This window comes from Aphis gossypii, chromosome 1, assembly GCF_020184175.1.
Source record: "Aphis gossypii isolate Hap1 chromosome 1, ASM2018417v2, whole genome shotgun sequence".
Taxonomy (NCBI): Eukaryota; Metazoa; Arthropoda; class Insecta; order Hemiptera; family Aphididae; genus Aphis; species Aphis gossypii.
Genome location: NC_065530.1, coordinates 86,307,041 through 86,324,487, shown reverse-complemented (window position 1 = coordinate 86,324,487; position 17,447 = coordinate 86,307,041). Strand labels below are relative to the sequence as shown.

General features: G+C 26.9%; 2 protein-coding genes across 2 annotated transcripts; both read left to right on the top strand.

Annotated features, from left to right (window-relative positions):
• The first annotated feature begins 212 nt into the window (after positions 1-212).
• On the top strand, positions 213-2,270 carry LOC114132761 (CTD nuclear envelope phosphatase 1 homolog). The gene is made up of 6 exons (XM_027998324.2): positions 213-401; positions 518-712; positions 1,021-1,087; positions 1,195-1,385; positions 1,455-1,683; positions 1,758-2,270. The coding sequence occupies exons 2-6, from the start codon at positions 614-616 to the stop codon at positions 1,904-1,906; spliced, it is 735 nt and encodes a 244-aa protein (XP_027854125.1). The 5' UTR covers positions 213-401; positions 518-613; the 3' UTR covers positions 1,907-2,270.
• A 6,107-nt stretch (positions 2,271-8,377) lies between these two features.
• Positions 8,378-16,446, top strand: LOC114130383 (solute carrier family 25 member 35-like). Its single transcript, XM_027995390.2, has 4 exons — positions 8,378-8,571; positions 11,963-12,349; positions 13,180-13,519; positions 15,132-16,446. Exons 2-4 carry the CDS (start codon positions 11,975-11,977, stop codon positions 15,347-15,349), a joined length of 933 nt encoding a protein of 310 aa, XP_027851191.1. The 5' UTR covers positions 8,378-8,571; positions 11,963-11,974; the 3' UTR covers positions 15,350-16,446.
• Positions 16,447-17,447: the final 1,001 nt, after the last annotated feature.

Here is a 17,447-nt window from a genome sequence, read left to right as displayed (position 1 = left end):
TATTAACAAACGAGTTGGAAATTTGATAATTGTGTACTTGTCGGTTTTTGTAATATTACTATTGTGTTTGACGCAGCACCTCACAACAAACGCCAATAGGCAACATATAATACACATGAGTAATGTTTTGGCCATCACACGAAATTGCCGTCATTAGAACCTCTTTGGCCATCATGGCGCTATGTCTTATCTCGTTTTGTTGTTGTTTGGAAAACATTGATTACAGGTGAAAAAAGAAGTAGGAAATTATTAATGTTTCACAGTTATTTTTCAGTTTTCAATTTGATATTGTCTGTTATTTAATCTTACGGTTGTATAATATTGTGCACTAATTGCTGTTTTCACTTGATCGATTTTTTTTTTCATTTGCCATCATAGTTCGAAGTATCATGTTGAAAACAGTACGTATATTTTGACGTTTAGAAAGTCATTTGCAAATGTTTTTATTTATTTCTATAAAGCATGTATTAATAAAATAAATGTATTCAATTACGATTTTATTTAAATTTATTTTCAGGCATCATAAATTTTCATCTTTATTGTCAGCATACAATGTATATCGATCAAACTGTTAAAGAGTTATGAGTCAATTGTTATAAGATTTATTTTTCAAATGTTGAAAGTCATACAAATGGGCATTCAAGCTTTCATGGTGTTAGCCTCGAAGGTGTGGGCCTGCATATGTTTCCTAATAAAACGGCAGATAAAAACTGTAAGTTTTAAAATTTAAATATTTGTTCGATATTTGTAGTTATTTCTATAAATTAGAATTTATATTATGTTGTACCTACTCTCATTATTAGAATATTTACTGTTGAAACTGTTATTTTATTAAGTAATAAATATGTTTAAGTGATAATCAATTTATAAAATTATAACCTTATAAGTTATAGTAGGTACAATGTATACAAAAAACTAGGTAAACTCTAATTGTGTCATTTAACAAATATTTTTTATATAACCAACTAATTTATTTGCATAACTTTATAAAAAATGTAAAACCTTTTATTTTTATTACAGGTACGCCAATATCAACCAGTAAAATATGGAGTGTTTCCTTTATTACCATTATCCAGGCATAGAATAAGTAAGTTACTAGCATTGTTTTATATGACTATGATTATAAGTTATTTATATAAAATTAAAAGTTTTTATGGCTAATAAAATAATTTTATCTTCTACTCCTAACCTTAGGTATGGTAAAACGAAAAGTTTTGGTGCTAGATTTAGATGAGACATTAATACATTCACATCATGAAGGTGTCCTACGTCATCCGTCCAAACCAGAAATGCCACCAGATTTTATTTTAAAAGTTACTATTGAGCGGCACCCAGTAAGATTTTATGTTCATAAGAGGCCGCATGTTGATTTTTTCTTGGATGTCGTAAGTCTTAAAAATACTTTATTATGTCTAAAATACTAAATTTCATATTTTCAATGTTACTAAATATAGGTTTCTAAATGGTATGAGCTGGTAGTCTTTACTGCTAGTATGCAAATTTATGGTGCTGCAGTTGCTGATAAATTAGACAATCGAAGAGGAATATTAAGAAGACGATTCTATAGACAACACTGCACACCTGAAATGGGTTCTTACACTAAAGATTTAACATCAGTTTCAAGTGATTTATCGAGGGTATTTATACTCGACAATTCACCAGCAGCATACAGAGCATTTCCTGGTAATTAAATCACTTTAATTTGTTTTCAAAAATGTTAATTATTAATAATAATGTTTTTATGCTACTTTTTTCAGATAATGCAATACCAATTAAATCATGGTTTTCAGATACTTCAGATACAGCATTGTTAAACCTCTTACCAATGTTAGATGCGTTACGATTTACAGATGATGTACGTAGTGTGTTAAGTAGAAATTTACACAATCATAATTTATGGCAATGATCTGTTCAATATAACCTGTTGAATTTATTATTAAATAATATTTTTGACTATTTCAATGATATAATGTGAATATACTAACTAACCTAACTGACTTAAAGCGCAAATATTTAATTTATACTAGTATAAAATGTAATAATTAATAAAAGAAGTGATATCTTCTATTTCAATAGCAATACATTCATTAATTTTTATTTGTTTCATTTATATCCATGTGTTGTGAAATAATATTTATATAATTTCAAACAAACTTGTTATTTTATAAAACATATTTAATCGAGTTTATAGACTGGCCAAGTTTATATTGATTATTATTATGTTTTTATTTCTACTAGGTAAATAAAAATAAAGTATCTATTGTAAGGTTCTAGTCGCTGTTATTTGTAAAATGTACTTTACTATACTAACTATAATAAGTAAAGTAAAGTATACAGCATTATAACTTATAAATACTAATTTGTATGGTACCTATAATTAATTAATTTTCATTTTTCACAAATATAAAAATTCATAAAATATAATTATGTGAGATATGTTTTCACTTTATTTTAATCAAAATTATAGATGATATTCTTATTTCTACACAAATTTATTGCTATATAATTATTGTTGATACATTGGTTGATTTCTCGAATTCTGATGCATATCTTTTAGTATTAAAATGAAAACATATTTTGTCAATGCACACTTTTAAAAATATATTTTTGTTGTTGATATTCAAAAACTTAGATAAAGTTATAACTTAAAAATTATAAGTCATTTTGTTAGTTTTTATATAAAAAGAAATAATTTAGGTTAACTTTTATTGTTTCAATATTATTTGTTAACTGTAATACTGTTATATCGTTCATCAAATAACTTCCATACACAAGTATTGATAAAACAAAATATAAATATTATACATAATTAGATTTATCATACTACTCCTTCATCATGGCACCTAGCCAATAAACATTTAATATAACACTTTCCAAGAACTAGAATTTAAAAAAAAAAAAGATAACTACTGAAATAAAAAAACAATTTAACTTTATAATAATATAATATAAATATATGTAAATGTAATATTAAAAGTCTTATTACATACATGTAATTTAAATTCATTTACATTGAATTTACTATTTAGAGAATAGTAGTATTTAATTTATTATTTAGTTGTGTGCTTACTGTGTGTCTCCAACAATAGTTGTGAAATATTTTCTCCTAATGTGATAAATTATGTATAAACACACATGTAATTTATGTATAAACACATAATTTTAAAAGTATGTCCAAGAATTAATGTAATCATTGTCATTTAGTACTTAATTTAAATTCTACGCCACCAAATTGTGATGTAAATATAGATTATCTTATTTGGTTTTTATAATTTATGTACATATGTTTATATTAATTATAATAACCAAAGTTCTTAAAATAAAGTTTTGTGGTTTAAAAAAATTATTCATATTACTTTTTCCAATGTTTTAATTTGTATAATATTATGTTATAATGTTTTTCAAATTATTGTCATCCATTATCCATTTTTTGTCTACTTAACATTTAAAACATTTTGGACCATTTATTATTGTGATAACTGCAAAATGTTTGTATGCAAGTTATTGAAATAAAACATACAGTTAAATAAACATTTTAAATAATGTTTATCTGGTGATAATTTGTTAACTATTAATCTAACAATAAACTATCTAATACTGATGAAATTATTAATGTTTAATTTGAAAATCTGCATGTATTGTTTAATTGATAATAATATAAAATTTATAAAGTTTTATAATTTTTACAAACCAAAAGAATTTATTTTAAAAATAATTATTTGAGTTGTATTACACTTAAATAAAATTAATAACTTGCAAATATTTTTTTGTTAAATTTTGTTTGTATTCAATCCAATGGGTATTTTTTAACATTAGCATTATATGAATATAAAAACTGTAACATGTCTTCAATGAAATATAAATTATGTGTTTATAATGAAATATTAATTTAATTTGTTTAAATATGTTTTTAATTTTAGATTTTGAGTGAAGCGAAAATATCTTGACTTTACAATGGTATATGTAGTGTGTATGTATTTTTATTTTTATTAATGTTTTTGTCTGGTAAAGATTCTTTTAGCACAAACATTGCTTTATGTTTTAAGACTGAAGATGGTGTCTAATACCTAAATAAGATTAGTAGCATAGAGAGATAGGTTCTTAAGTAGTTGGTGCTTTTCTTAATATTTGAAAAAAAACTTATAAAACAGAAATATTTTATATACTACTCAACACCAGAATAAGTTTATCTTAAATATATATATATAAGTTTAAATGTTATCTACTTGGTATACTATACAACAGCAAGTTTTCCAGTTTTAATTGTAGAAACTCATATGGAAACTGAAATATTATGTCACTATTTTTAAAATCTGTTAACTTTTACCTATTAAAATAATTTAAAACAAATACTAGTAATTCTAATTAAAACCATTACAATTATAGATATTATTTTAGTACCAAACTACACACTATGTTTGTCTAAAAATAATTTTCAAATTATCAATACTACTACAACTTTAAAACCTTAGCATACATGGTAAATATCTTCATTAAACCATTTAAATATGATTAATGATTATATTTAAATATTTAATTGCTCTGAGTCAGACAGTTCAACTATTATAGCTAGTGATGGTGAGTCAACTTGTAATTTTATATACCCTATACACAATAGTTTAAAGAGTTCTAAGCATCTTTAAGCATTTATTAAAAGTACCATTGATTATAAATACTAGTATCTATAATTAATGAAAATACCAAGATATAGAAAATAAAAATGTACGTAGCTATTAACCGTTTTCACCACATGACTACTTAATACCTATATAATATAATTAAACTAAATTATTAAAAATTCGAACCAGCAATATTAGACTAGTAACAACAAAATGTCAACAAAAATCAAATACCTAGCTGAATAAAAACAATTGCAAGTAGGTATTTAATATTATTATTACTACAAATTACAATTATTATCTGTACTAAACAAGTCAAGAATGTTAAAATTGTAAAAATATTGTATACCTATAGCATATAAGAAATGTAATAAACCATTTTGATAATAGGTAAATAAGTAACTTTGTAATGTGTACACTTATACAAGAAAAAAAGAAATTTTTATCAATAGGCATTTTAAATACTTTTGTAATATGGTATTGTTATTTTTCTTTTGCTTTTTCATTATTCTTTTTAAGTTTTTAACCTACAGCAACATGTAAATCATAATACCATAAATCCCAACGTATAGTCTTAACACACGGATCTCCTATGATAAAAAAAAAGATAAGAAGTTCAAAAATTCCAAATCTATTGATTCAACTTCACTAAAAGAAACTCATAAATATCATGAAATAATTATTTTTTTTATTTTAGCAAGGACGTCAGAAGTAAAAAAAAACGTAGATTTAGAAGAAGACAAGAAACGTATGTTGATAATAACATTTTTAATTTATCCTATTATTTAGTTATTTGTTTTCTTTTTTTAACCCATATGTTACAGAAAATGTGCGTTCTGCTAACCATGTATTGTGTGGTTTGCTTTAATATTTGAGTGAATGATCCCATTATCAAACTTAAAAGAAATAATATTATATAGAACACTTTTTAGAATTGTTGATATTTAATATTAAAATTTTAATATATTTTTATAAATAAAACTCACTTTAAAATTTAAATTATATATATTGATAATAGCCTATGAGGAGCTCTAGAGTCTAGATAACATTCTCAGTTATAATTTTAATAACAGGTTAATTCGCTTAAAATTAAAAACAATAACAATGTAGGTACATTTCTATGTTGAGTGTGAGATGAAACAAAATATTTTTCTGACATACCTACTGTATAATTATTAATTCTCTATAAATTTGTTTTACTAATAACCATTAACCATTAACCAATAGGTAGATGTAAAATCATCAGATGATATTTAACACAATGGCGTGGAAAATCGATATCGGTCTTAAACATCTAGTAGAATTAGTATTTTAAATCAAGCAATAATACCTATATTTTGTTAAAATTATAACAAGATTAGGAAAAATCTCCTCATTCAAAAGAATGGTCTGAATGAACCAAATCACGTCATATAAAATATCCTTTTTAATGTTTATAGTTATAACTATTATAATCTGGCAATTATTCTTAAAGTAACGTAGACAGTTTTGTTGATGGATGCAAAAATAATTAGTTGAAATAAAAATAATAAAAAATCATTGTTTAAATAATTACCTAGTTATCGGTTAAGGTTCATATTATAGGAATGTATTTAAGTATGAGGATGTCCTCATTAATATTTAATATTTATATAATATTATTGTTGGCTAAGAAATGCTAAGAAAAAATGAAAAAACATTTGTTACCTACTAGGTATATAGTATATTAAATATATAGGTATATTATTATATAATTTTGAATTAATAAAATATGCAATAATATTTTTAAAAAATGTACAAAATAATTTTAGTAAAATGAATGCACCTCCTCCCATACCTCACTAAATAATGTCTAGTTGAGAAGGGGCCGTTAAAAATTATATTCCCGGGCCAAAATTTTGAAGTCACTCCAGTGTCTTGCACGATTCAAAGGGTTACCTAAAAGTTAAAACTAGACTATTAGACGTGCCTTACTGATCACTGTAGTATCTACAGACCTACAATTATAGGTTCGATTTATTTGTTGACCATTTGGCTTTTATTGTATACGATTAAACTAAATAGATATCAATTTAATTCAATGCAATATACGAGTGTATTTTCAATTTTGTTGACATTATTTTTTTCAGGTTCTATATTATTAAGTCTATTTTGCCAATTCTTTTCACCATCCGTCCCTTTATGTGGTTTATCTGGTTTTATCTACTTTTTCACGTACATTTTCAACAGTTTTAACAGTTTTTAACCGATAGACGATAGTCGATACATGCACGTACGGTATATTCCGTGATTATAATTTTAATTATGGTATATTTATTATTTTATATTGTATACAATAAAAATTAACGCTGATAGCAAATTACTTTACAAACCACTTAAAATTTATATCTGCTTTTTAACAATTTAAATGGTATAATTATGAATTATTATTGATAATTATATTAAAAGATTATTGCGTATTTCAATTAGCGGTGCCAAAAACGAGATAAAGTTTTTTTTCAATCGGTTAAATAAAATAAAATTTAATTTCTATTCTTGTTGATATTTGTATACCGTTATGTACAAATATGCCTACCCACTACATAATTCGGTTATAATATAAATTATAATAATTTGAGAACACATAGCGATTAAGAGAATTTCTGGGTGATGTTTGTATACCACATTACTGTGGAGGTTGTCTACTACAATAAATAAATGTATAATGATTATTAATTCGTTGTTACCTTATTCAGAAATACGTATGTTATAATAATACAATTATATTGTGGTGATTTTTCTCTTCTTGCGATCTTAATTTGGCAACTATCTACGACCTACCTTTAACATTGCGAAAAATACAACGATCACAATTTATAATAAGTAATATAGAACACCCACTATCAAATATGCATCTAATAAAATAGATCTATTATAAGACTATCGAATTATATTTATATAATTTAAGCATTGAATATTTTCATTTGACTCGTATTTTCGTTCACCGGATTCTACCACGTAGATTTCACTGTAAGTCTGTAACAATAATATAATATGCCATATCTATTTTCTAATAATTTTCACATAATATAAATTTTATTCCTCCATAAATATCTATACGGTCCGACAAATTGTAGGATTAATGTTGATTTTTTTCTTCATTAAGGCAGTTCGGATCAAAATCAACGATCGATTAAATGTTTATAATTGATTATAATGATCTAATTAATCGTGGCACGTGACACGTGAATGAGTGATGTGTGAATACTTGAACAAACGTAAAATAATATAACTTAAAACAGTTGTACAATAGTAGCATACTAATTGCTGTAACTACATGTTTGAAAGCCCGTATGCAAGTTAGAGTATAACAGAGGATTTTTAACCAAGTCTTTATAATTTATAAATTAACTTCTTAACTAAACTTAGACTTATACATATTATATTATTAATTAATAATTATTATTATAGTACTGATATACTAATTATTTTTCATTGAAAAAAGTGACTATTGTTTTTTTATTTAGGACTAAAGTAATCATATTATATTTTGTTAAATGCAAAAACAGAGGAAGCCGTTTAAAACTTGAGGGTCCGTGTTCTGTGCACACCTGGCACACTCGGTAGTTACGGCATTGAGTAGTACTGTAGTAGGTATTATTATTAATAATACTAACATAATCACTGTCAAGGCCACGACTACCTATTTAATAATAATAATCAGCTGTATGTTTGCCGCGAACGTTCTCGAGTATCCTCGGACAACCTCGTGCTCGTGCACACGCCATGCGCTCAGCACTCGTTCGTAGTTTACCACTTCGTCGGTTGTAAATTGTAATTCATTATTCGTTGTTGTTCCGTGTAGTGTATGGTTCTGTGGTTATATTAGTAGTCACCGGTCTGTCAGTAGACTCGTTTCGACTGTTTCGAGTCCGCGAGTTTAAATTTCTGACGACGGACGATCGATTGTTTTTGTTTCAAGTATAAGAAAAAGGTAATAAAATTTACTTGACTAGAAAGAAATACGTACCTACCACCTATAGTGATATTAAATTAACTAACTTTATAAATTATTACAATTATTTATGCTTATCTCCACAGTATAGGTACATTATATTATATTTCTAGATACTTATAATAGTGAGTAATAATTTCATTGAGTTGATTTAAATTTATTCATTCAAATTCATTGCCGAAAATCAAGTGGTGAGTTAATGTATTGATTATGTTACAGCTGTGAGGCAATATGATGAAATCTGAACAAATATGTCATATTGCTTAGGAAATATTTATTTCAAATAGGTACTTTTTTCTCTATATAAATCACGCTAATTTTATAAACATTTCAAAAATATTACATAGGTACCTATCATAAATACTTAAATTTTGATATCATCAGTATATACCATATGAGTATACAATAGTAATATAAATTAAAGTTCAAATAAACAGCTACCTATATGTTTTTTTTATTGATTAAAAGAAAATCTATAAGAATTTATATTGATAATCGATGTATTATTTAGCAAATTTCATACGAAAAACGTTAAAATGTCTTATGATGTAGTTTTAGATAGTTTTAGATACTAAATGAAGCATTGAATAAGTTGGTTTTACAATGCTGTGTTATTTTTTGTCTCATCATTCATCATCTTTTTAAACAATAAAAATTCTTCGATTTATAACTTAGAGAGTCAGAGGGAGATTATACGAGTAGAAAATTGGATTTAGCTGGCCCTTTGAAAAGTCTCAAAAGTAAACATATATAAAAGAATTAAGGAAAATCACGCAAAACAAATTTTTAACAAAATCCGCTGTATATTTCGTTTTAATTCAAATTCACTAAATTAAAATTTAACACACCTATTGCAGTGTTCAACTCAATTATATTAATATACATAGTAATACAGTAAACTCAAGACCTATTATATATTTATACAACAGATCATGCGATTATACCCTGAATTCTTTATTTTCATATTTATTATAGATCGTTTAAATGTGTAACTTTTATTAATCTTGTATTTAAATAAATTCATTCCTCGGTAAATGCAATGTTTTAAACTATTTCAAAACAAAAATAATAACTATTTTATTAAAAAAAAAAAGAAAAAGAATAACAGAATAAATAAACATATATTGATAGAAAGTATTTCTAATAAACAGGGCTAGAATTTATATGCAATAAAAAATTGTATAAAATATACAATTTATTTACAAAAATATGCATTTTAATTTTTAAGAGATACACAAAAGTATAAGTATAAAAAAAATATTTATTTATTGAAATAGATCCGTGATAAGGTTAGGTTATTGTCTTAATATAATATAATTGAGATTAAAAATTAAAAATTATTTATTTATTTTTTGCATGCATTAATTATTATTTTAGTAATACCTACAATTTATAATTCATATTCAATAGTAGAAACACGTGTGTTATATATGCTGTGATCAGATATTTTTTTAAATTTTCGAGAACGTAGTGTCATAGTACGTTGATCATGGGGTTATATTTATAAAATAAAATTTATTTTGACCAAAATACCAAGTTATATACTTTGATCAGTTTAATTATTATCAGCTTAAATACAATAAAAACGATCATGTTAAGTATGCAAAAATATGCAATAAGCTCAATATATGCAAAAACATGCAAAATAAAAATAGTACCATTTCCATCAGAATAATATAAATCGAGCATAATACTCACTAAACTCCATTTGGATGTAGGTAACAAAAAAACATACTGTTGCATAGGTACAAGTTTTTAACCATACAGTAATAAATATTCAATTTACAATTAGGTATTATAATTATATTATTTAAGCGTATGTATTATAGTTTTGTATGAAAAAGTTGAAATTTTTCCGATTTTGATTGGAGCACAATATGCATATTGCATATACTTGTGTGAGCATTCGCTGAATGTGGAAAGTTACTAAAATCGTGTACAATTAGTATAAATAATAATAATTAAAATGCACAAATATAAAATGTAGTCAGTAGTCGTATAGACAACTAGACAATGAGTTTCTTGGCCCCACTTACCTATTACTTTTTTCTTACTTACGACATTTGTAATACTTGAATAAAATTATTACATACCTATAAAATGTATTGTATGTGACTTAAGTAGCCAAATTCTACACGTGAAAATTATCCTTAAGCTAAATTATACACGTGGACACAGTATCAAAATATTTATCTCAACTAATTTAAATTAATATTATTACGATATGTTTCCACTTGGAAAAATTAATAACTTATAACAATGATGTTATAAAAATATTTATTTCTAACCAAATACGAGATGAATTATTTTATGGTTATTAGAGCAACTAATACGCTAAATATAATACCTACTCCACATATACAAATTGCATACACAATTTTACATTCACAAGCTAATAATATCTCTATATGATTTAATATTTTAATGATATGAATTATGAAAAGCGTAAAATAAATCGTCATTTAGAATAATTTTGAATATAGAAATATACAATATAGGCGTAGATAATATTGTATTTATTTATTTGGTAATAAAGCTCCGAAGAACATAAATAAATGTTTTAATTTTTTTTTCTTATTGCATATTATGACAAATGTTTTAATAACTATTACCTACTATATTTTTCCTAAATTTGTATTTGTAATACTGTTTTTTTAATATATTGTGATAGCAGAATACAAATTAACTATAGCAATTAGCAATACATTTTTTTTGACATATAAATTATAATCTCGTCTAATGAAAAAAAAAATATACTATATGAGATAATACTTTATCGTTAAAATATTAATGAATACAAGTAGGTACATATACTATACATAACAATATCACATTATTATATTAACCACGTGTTATTAAATCCATTATGTGCGTGGTATGTGTGACCGACCTTTTGATTCATTTATATACGATATCTGCATAATTAAAATAATTAAAGATGACTACTATTGTAGGCATGATCTATTTTACTCATATGTATATAATATATCTGCCATTTGACGCGTACCTAAATGAACAGTAATACTAATGTTATACTATAATATTATTTCTATATATAAATACATTTTTCATTTATTATCAATTATTAAGAAATTGTAATTGCAATATGCGATACCTAATATAATTGCGCATAATAAAAAAAAAAAAATTACAATTTTTAATTATATACAATTATACCTTACACTAAAGAGCCTATATAATAATATATTATTTTATATATTATATAATTATTATATAGGCTCTCTACCTTACACTGTTACATTACTATGTACTCCTCGTATATTACAAAGAGTATTAGGGCGTTCAAATTTGTATGCATTATTATCTATAAATTAAATATTTATTTTTATAATTGTTTATGTTTTTTTAGAAATGACTTAAAATGGAATTTGTATTGGGTGCTTTGGGCGCCAGTGGCGCTGTGTGTTTCACCAATCCGTTAGAAGTAATAAAAACCCGGTTTCAGCTACAAGGAGAGCTGAAAAAAGCGGGCAGTTACAAAATCCATTATAGAAATTTTGTTCACGCTATTTATGTGGTGGCAAAAAACGAAGGGCCATTGGCCCTGCAAAAAGGTCTATTACCATCTATGGGACATCAAGTGTTTTTGAACGGTACGAGATTAGGCATTTTTGATTTGGCACAGAAAAAAAAGTGGATACTTAAAAATGATGGCACCGTTTCGCTGATTAAATCCGCGTTCGTCGGAGCTGGAGCCGGCATGTTGGGTGGTTTTTTGGGCAGCCCACTGGGAATGGTAAGAACAATTTATAATTATTTTATATTTGTATATTGTACATAAATACAAGCGCGTCTTAGAATCATTGTAAGGGGAGAGTGATCGAATTTATAACTTAACTGTAATAACTACTATTAAAATAATTAATTTAAAAATAATAAAAACAATATTTAAATACTCTAATATTATATAGCCCTTGAGTAATAGCCTGTAAACGGACGGCTGTACTGTAGTCATAGATCGTCAATAAAAATTAAAGGGTACGGTTTCAACACCGAACAAAGTTTGCCATGTGCATAGAGACTTATCTTAATTCTATATTCCGACTTAGTAATTTATGGTCGAAAATATTTGAATACCCCAAACTCTGTTACTCTTAACGGCTCAAAAAAGTATATAAATATGAATTAATGACTTTATATTATTGATAAATGGGCTGGTTAAAATCCTAAAACTCGGTGGGCCGATACCTTACCTATCTGGAGCTGGACTACCAACATGAACTTAATTTATTAATTTTCTTACCAATTACCTACTATAAAATTATAATATAGATAATAAAGTATAATTACTGATGAGTATACCTACTATATTTATAATAGAAAACTTATATTGTAATGCTCATTGATATAATGAATTAACTAAATTTATTTTTCTTCCTTTTTGAGCGGGTATGCGGCGCTTACCTCGCTTGCCTGACTGCACGCCTTTGATTATAACTGGTTTGTGTTATTTGCAATAATGCGCTTTTATTTATGAACAAAAGCTTACAGATTTTGATGTTTTTATTTTATTATTTAGCATAACATACCTATGTATTAAAATTACAACATGGTTCGTTCGTTTAGTTAAAAATTCACCTGCAATCATTTTCCGCCCAATCAACTGCTGTCGGTCATCAGCATAACACTACCAGTACGATAAACGGTCTAATAACGTTGTACAATAAATACGGAGTAGTCCGCGGGCTGTGGCGTGGAGCGACCGGAGCCATGGTACGTATTGGTGTCGCGTCAGCTGCGCAACTGAGCACGATAAGCTTACTTAACGAAGCTCTCATCGATAACGGGGTGTTGACCAAGGACCAGAAATTCCTGAGCACTCTCATCTGTAGCATGCTGGGCGGAATTCTAATGTCAATAGTGATGGCACCATTTGATCTGGTATCCACCAGACTCTACAACCAAGGTATTTAACCAGTGACGTCATTTCAGGTTTTGAGAAGGGGGGCAAAAGTTTTGACCGGCCCATAATTAAAAAAAAACCTCTCGCTAACAATTACATTTTTATCTCAATACAAAAAGCCCTTTTTACATAATTGTATACATACTAGTTAGTTATCTGAGATAGCTGTGGTTACTCTAGGCATAAATAACACATTTTTTTGAAAAATAACAATGACTAATTAAAACATAGGTATATTATCATGAGTATATAAAATATAATATGTAGAGGGATATCCAATATTACCTATTAGTATTTAGCATTGAGTAAACACTAAACAATATATAGGTACTCAATACTATTAGCTACTATATGATGGCCGAATACAACCCGGTCCCGCATTTTAAATTAACAGAAATCTGGGTTTTTATGTTTAATGATATTATATACTTATTAGTTATTAGTTATTCGATAACATTTTAATTTATAATTTCATAATAATATTAATAAATATAATATATTTTATACGAGCCGCGGTCCACAGGGAAAGCAGGAAACCCGGTATCCCGCTCGTCCAGTCAACCACTGGACATACAGATATCAGATACATACCTTATACTTATTTCTTATTTACGTATTAGTACGAGCCACGAATCATGGTTATATTTTATTTAGCAATGAAATGAATGTTATGAATCATGTTTACGGACTTACGGCCCAAAACTAGCACCACATACCCGGCCCGGGCAAACATATATGTATTTGAATATATTTGACTCACGTATTGACGTATCCGTACGTTATGACATCGATTGGATGATGGTCAAAGAAATAAATGACAATGTCTCCGGCGAGCTATGGCAAAGTTTCCGGCGGACTGCGGTAGTGCTCCGGCGGGCTGCGGTGGACTCACATAGTGCGGCACTGTCTCGGATGACGGCACTAATTCGGTCTGCGGCGGGCGGTGGTGCACCTCTCTATAAAATAGTTTAGATCATGGTTAAGTGGCACAACGTTGACCGTAAGCCAGGCAATCCGACAATACCGATTAGCTGTACCCAGGACTCTGAAACCTCGTTAGGAACCGCTGTTCACCATTTCTAAAGGCGGTGAGCAAGTGAGCTGTTTTGGCTGATCTCTCTGAGCCTCTTATATGCATGTTTCCAATACACTGACAGTGGTTTTGAACAAAATATTTTTATCCTTTTTCGACCAGTAAAACAATAATGTAGAATGTCAGGTGTGGTTGGTTATAATCCTTAGGTGTCTTAATACTTGCTTGAATGTTCGTGAGTCTTAATTTTGCAACTTTAACTCATAAAGTTATCAAAAGACGTGGGTCGTAATACGGGACTGCCTCGAGCGCTAACTATTGCCGGTTATCAAGCAATACCGTTGCAGTTGCAGCCACTGTAAAATATTACTAGCGACGCGTAGTGTTTATATTTATAATCGTTACAAATATTGGAACCAATTAAAAAACTCTAAAAATCTGAATTTGAATAAATTTGAAAAAATGGAGTTAAACATGCTTGATTAATCCCTCTGTGTATTGAATAACTCTCTTAGTATATAAAAATTGTTAATCGTGCAATGCCTATAAATATTATATATTTTATTTTATTTTTAACTGCAGCTGTTGACGCTAAAGGCCGTGGTCTTTTATATTCATCGTACATTGAATGTATGACCAAGACTTTTAAGCAAGAAGGAATCTACGGACTTTACAAAGGCGTCGTTCCGTGCTACCTTCGACTTGGACCTCACGTCATTTTAAGCATGGTGTTCTGGGACAGGTTGCGACTGCTTGAATCAGAACTGTCCAGCCGCATTAAAGCCACGCAGAGTCTTTAATATTTAAAATTACTTTATTAAATAATTTTTAATTTTTTACTCATCGTGTAATTGGAAATCCCATGCTTATATAAATTGTTAAATCATTTATATTTATACTTTAAAGGTTTCTAAATTTTAACCAAATGCAAAATAAAAATGTTTACACTTAAATTGGCAAACTAACCTATACAAGTCAAATGTTTTTTCATCGATTTTTAATCCACGCTCAATGATTATTTTATCTTATCATATCAAGTGTATTAATTATTAAACACCCATAATTGTATAATAATAGCCTAAGCTAAATTATAACTACATTACACAGTCTGATGTAACTATGTAAGTATTTGGTATTATACTATTATGAATAATTGAGTACCTAGTAATTTAGTTTAGTATTTACAACAAAGTACAAAATATTAGATAATTACAAACATGTCATATCTAGTAACTTGGTACCTACTCAGTCGTAAGTAGGTAAACTTAGTATATACTAGCAATTAGCTGCAAAGTACTCACTATTAAAATTTAAAGTCAATATTAAGTAGATATAGTATAGATTACCTAAGTATTGACTGTAATCTTTTTTGTCTATTATATTTTTATAATCTACAATTACTGCTCATCAAATATTTGTATCACATTTATCGGGTTATCGCATGAATAAAAATAAATTTAAGTAGGTATGTTATAATTTGACCGATTTAAATTTTAGTTAGTCTGCGCGGAGTTATGTATATGTTTGTTATAGTGGGTGTACCTCACTCGTGTTCATAATAGGTAGGTACAGTTCACAGTTAAATGATCAATAGTACCTAATTACAATTTATTTTACATCTAAGATTAGGTAGATTCCATCCCAAATACTCGTATGCGTTTGGCATATCTCTACGTGAATAATATTGTACAATTAGTATTTAGTAGGTAGAAGATACCTATAGCGATAAGAATGTATCTGTTAAGTGTTATTGTTATTAAATTATAAAAAACTATGAAAAATCAAAATCAATTATTGTTAATAATATTATAGTAGTTGTATTATTTTAGCATTTGTACCAAATTATTATTACTACTTGACCATTTTTAATATTTAATATAAATTTTTTTTGTACCTATTGAAATTAATTTTTTTCCAAATACCTATTTATCTGTTTCTTCTGTATTATTATTCCTGTAGCAGCCACATGTTTTTTATACCTATGTAAAAACACAATTTATCAGTTTTACGTATGATATAATTTTGTAATTATAATTTAATATGTTATGTATCCATAGTTAGCAATTTTATTAATAGAAACTATGTACCTACTACCTAGTAAGTAAATATACAATATATATGCGAAAATATTGATATATATATATTATTAATATTACATCATTATTATTGAGTATTGTTAACATATACTCGTATTTATATGATAATGGTGAATATAATAATTAGATCCCTCGTAGGATGTAATATTTGATTTACTAAAATTTAAAATAAATCACATAATATGTATAATTTTTATAATTTATCCGATAGTTTTTATTGATTATTTTATGGGTTATATCTGTTTAAAAAAAGTATGAAAGTAGGTAGATAATAAATACTTTTAAAGTACAATCTAGAAATAGAATATATTCTATAAAATATAAAATAAAAAATTTAAAGAGAACATTATCGTCATTTTTATCGGCTGGTCGGAAGTCAAAAATCTGAACTAAAAAAAAAAAAAGCATAAAAAACAAAAATTGTTATTAAAATACTAACCCTATATTAATATTTAACTATAATCGACTACTCATCGACAGGGCCTGATTAACCAATAGGCTTAGCCTAGGGCGCCAATTGGTCAACGTTAAATTGGGGGCGCCACAACATTTTTTTTTTACGAATGTAGAATTTTTGCTAACCCTAGCCTACTGGTGACCAACTCCTTAATCAGGCCCTGCTCATCGAGAGACGACGGTGTCGTATTTAGGCTTAACGTTTAGGTCTTTAAAAGTTTAAGCCTCAACGATTAAATTAATTACTAAGTAGTTTCAGATCATCATCAAGACAAACTTAGTAATAAGTAATAACTATAAAAAACTAAACAAAACACGGTCATAAATAGATACTAGTTCAAAACAA

What these genes read in the sequence shown, in the direction of transcription:
- LOC114132761 (XM_027998324.2), top strand. Translation starts at nt 614, where the DNA reads ATGTTGAAAGTCATACAAATGGGCATTCAAGCTTTCATGGTGTTAGCC. An exon ending in TAAAACGGCAGATAAAAACT is followed by an intron (nt 713 to 1,020) that starts GTAAGTTTTAAA and finishes TTTTTATTACAG; the next exon opens with GTACGCCAATATCAACCAGT. An exon ending in AGCATACAGAGCATTTCCTG is followed by an intron (nt 1,684 to 1,757) that starts GTAATTAAATCA and finishes TACTTTTTTCAG; the next exon opens with ATAATGCAATACCAATTAAA.
- LOC114130383 (XM_027995390.2), top strand. Translation starts at nt 11,975, where the DNA reads ATGGAATTTGTATTGGGTGCTTTGGGCGCCAGTGGCGCTGTGTGTTTC. An exon ending in TGGGCAGCCCACTGGGAATG is followed by an intron (nt 12,350 to 13,179) that starts GTAAGAACAATT and finishes TCGTTCGTTTAG; the next exon opens with TTAAAAATTCACCTGCAATC. An exon ending in CACCAGACTCTACAACCAAG is followed by an intron (nt 13,520 to 15,131) that starts GTATTTAACCAG and finishes TTTTAACTGCAG; the next exon opens with CTGTTGACGCTAAAGGCCGT.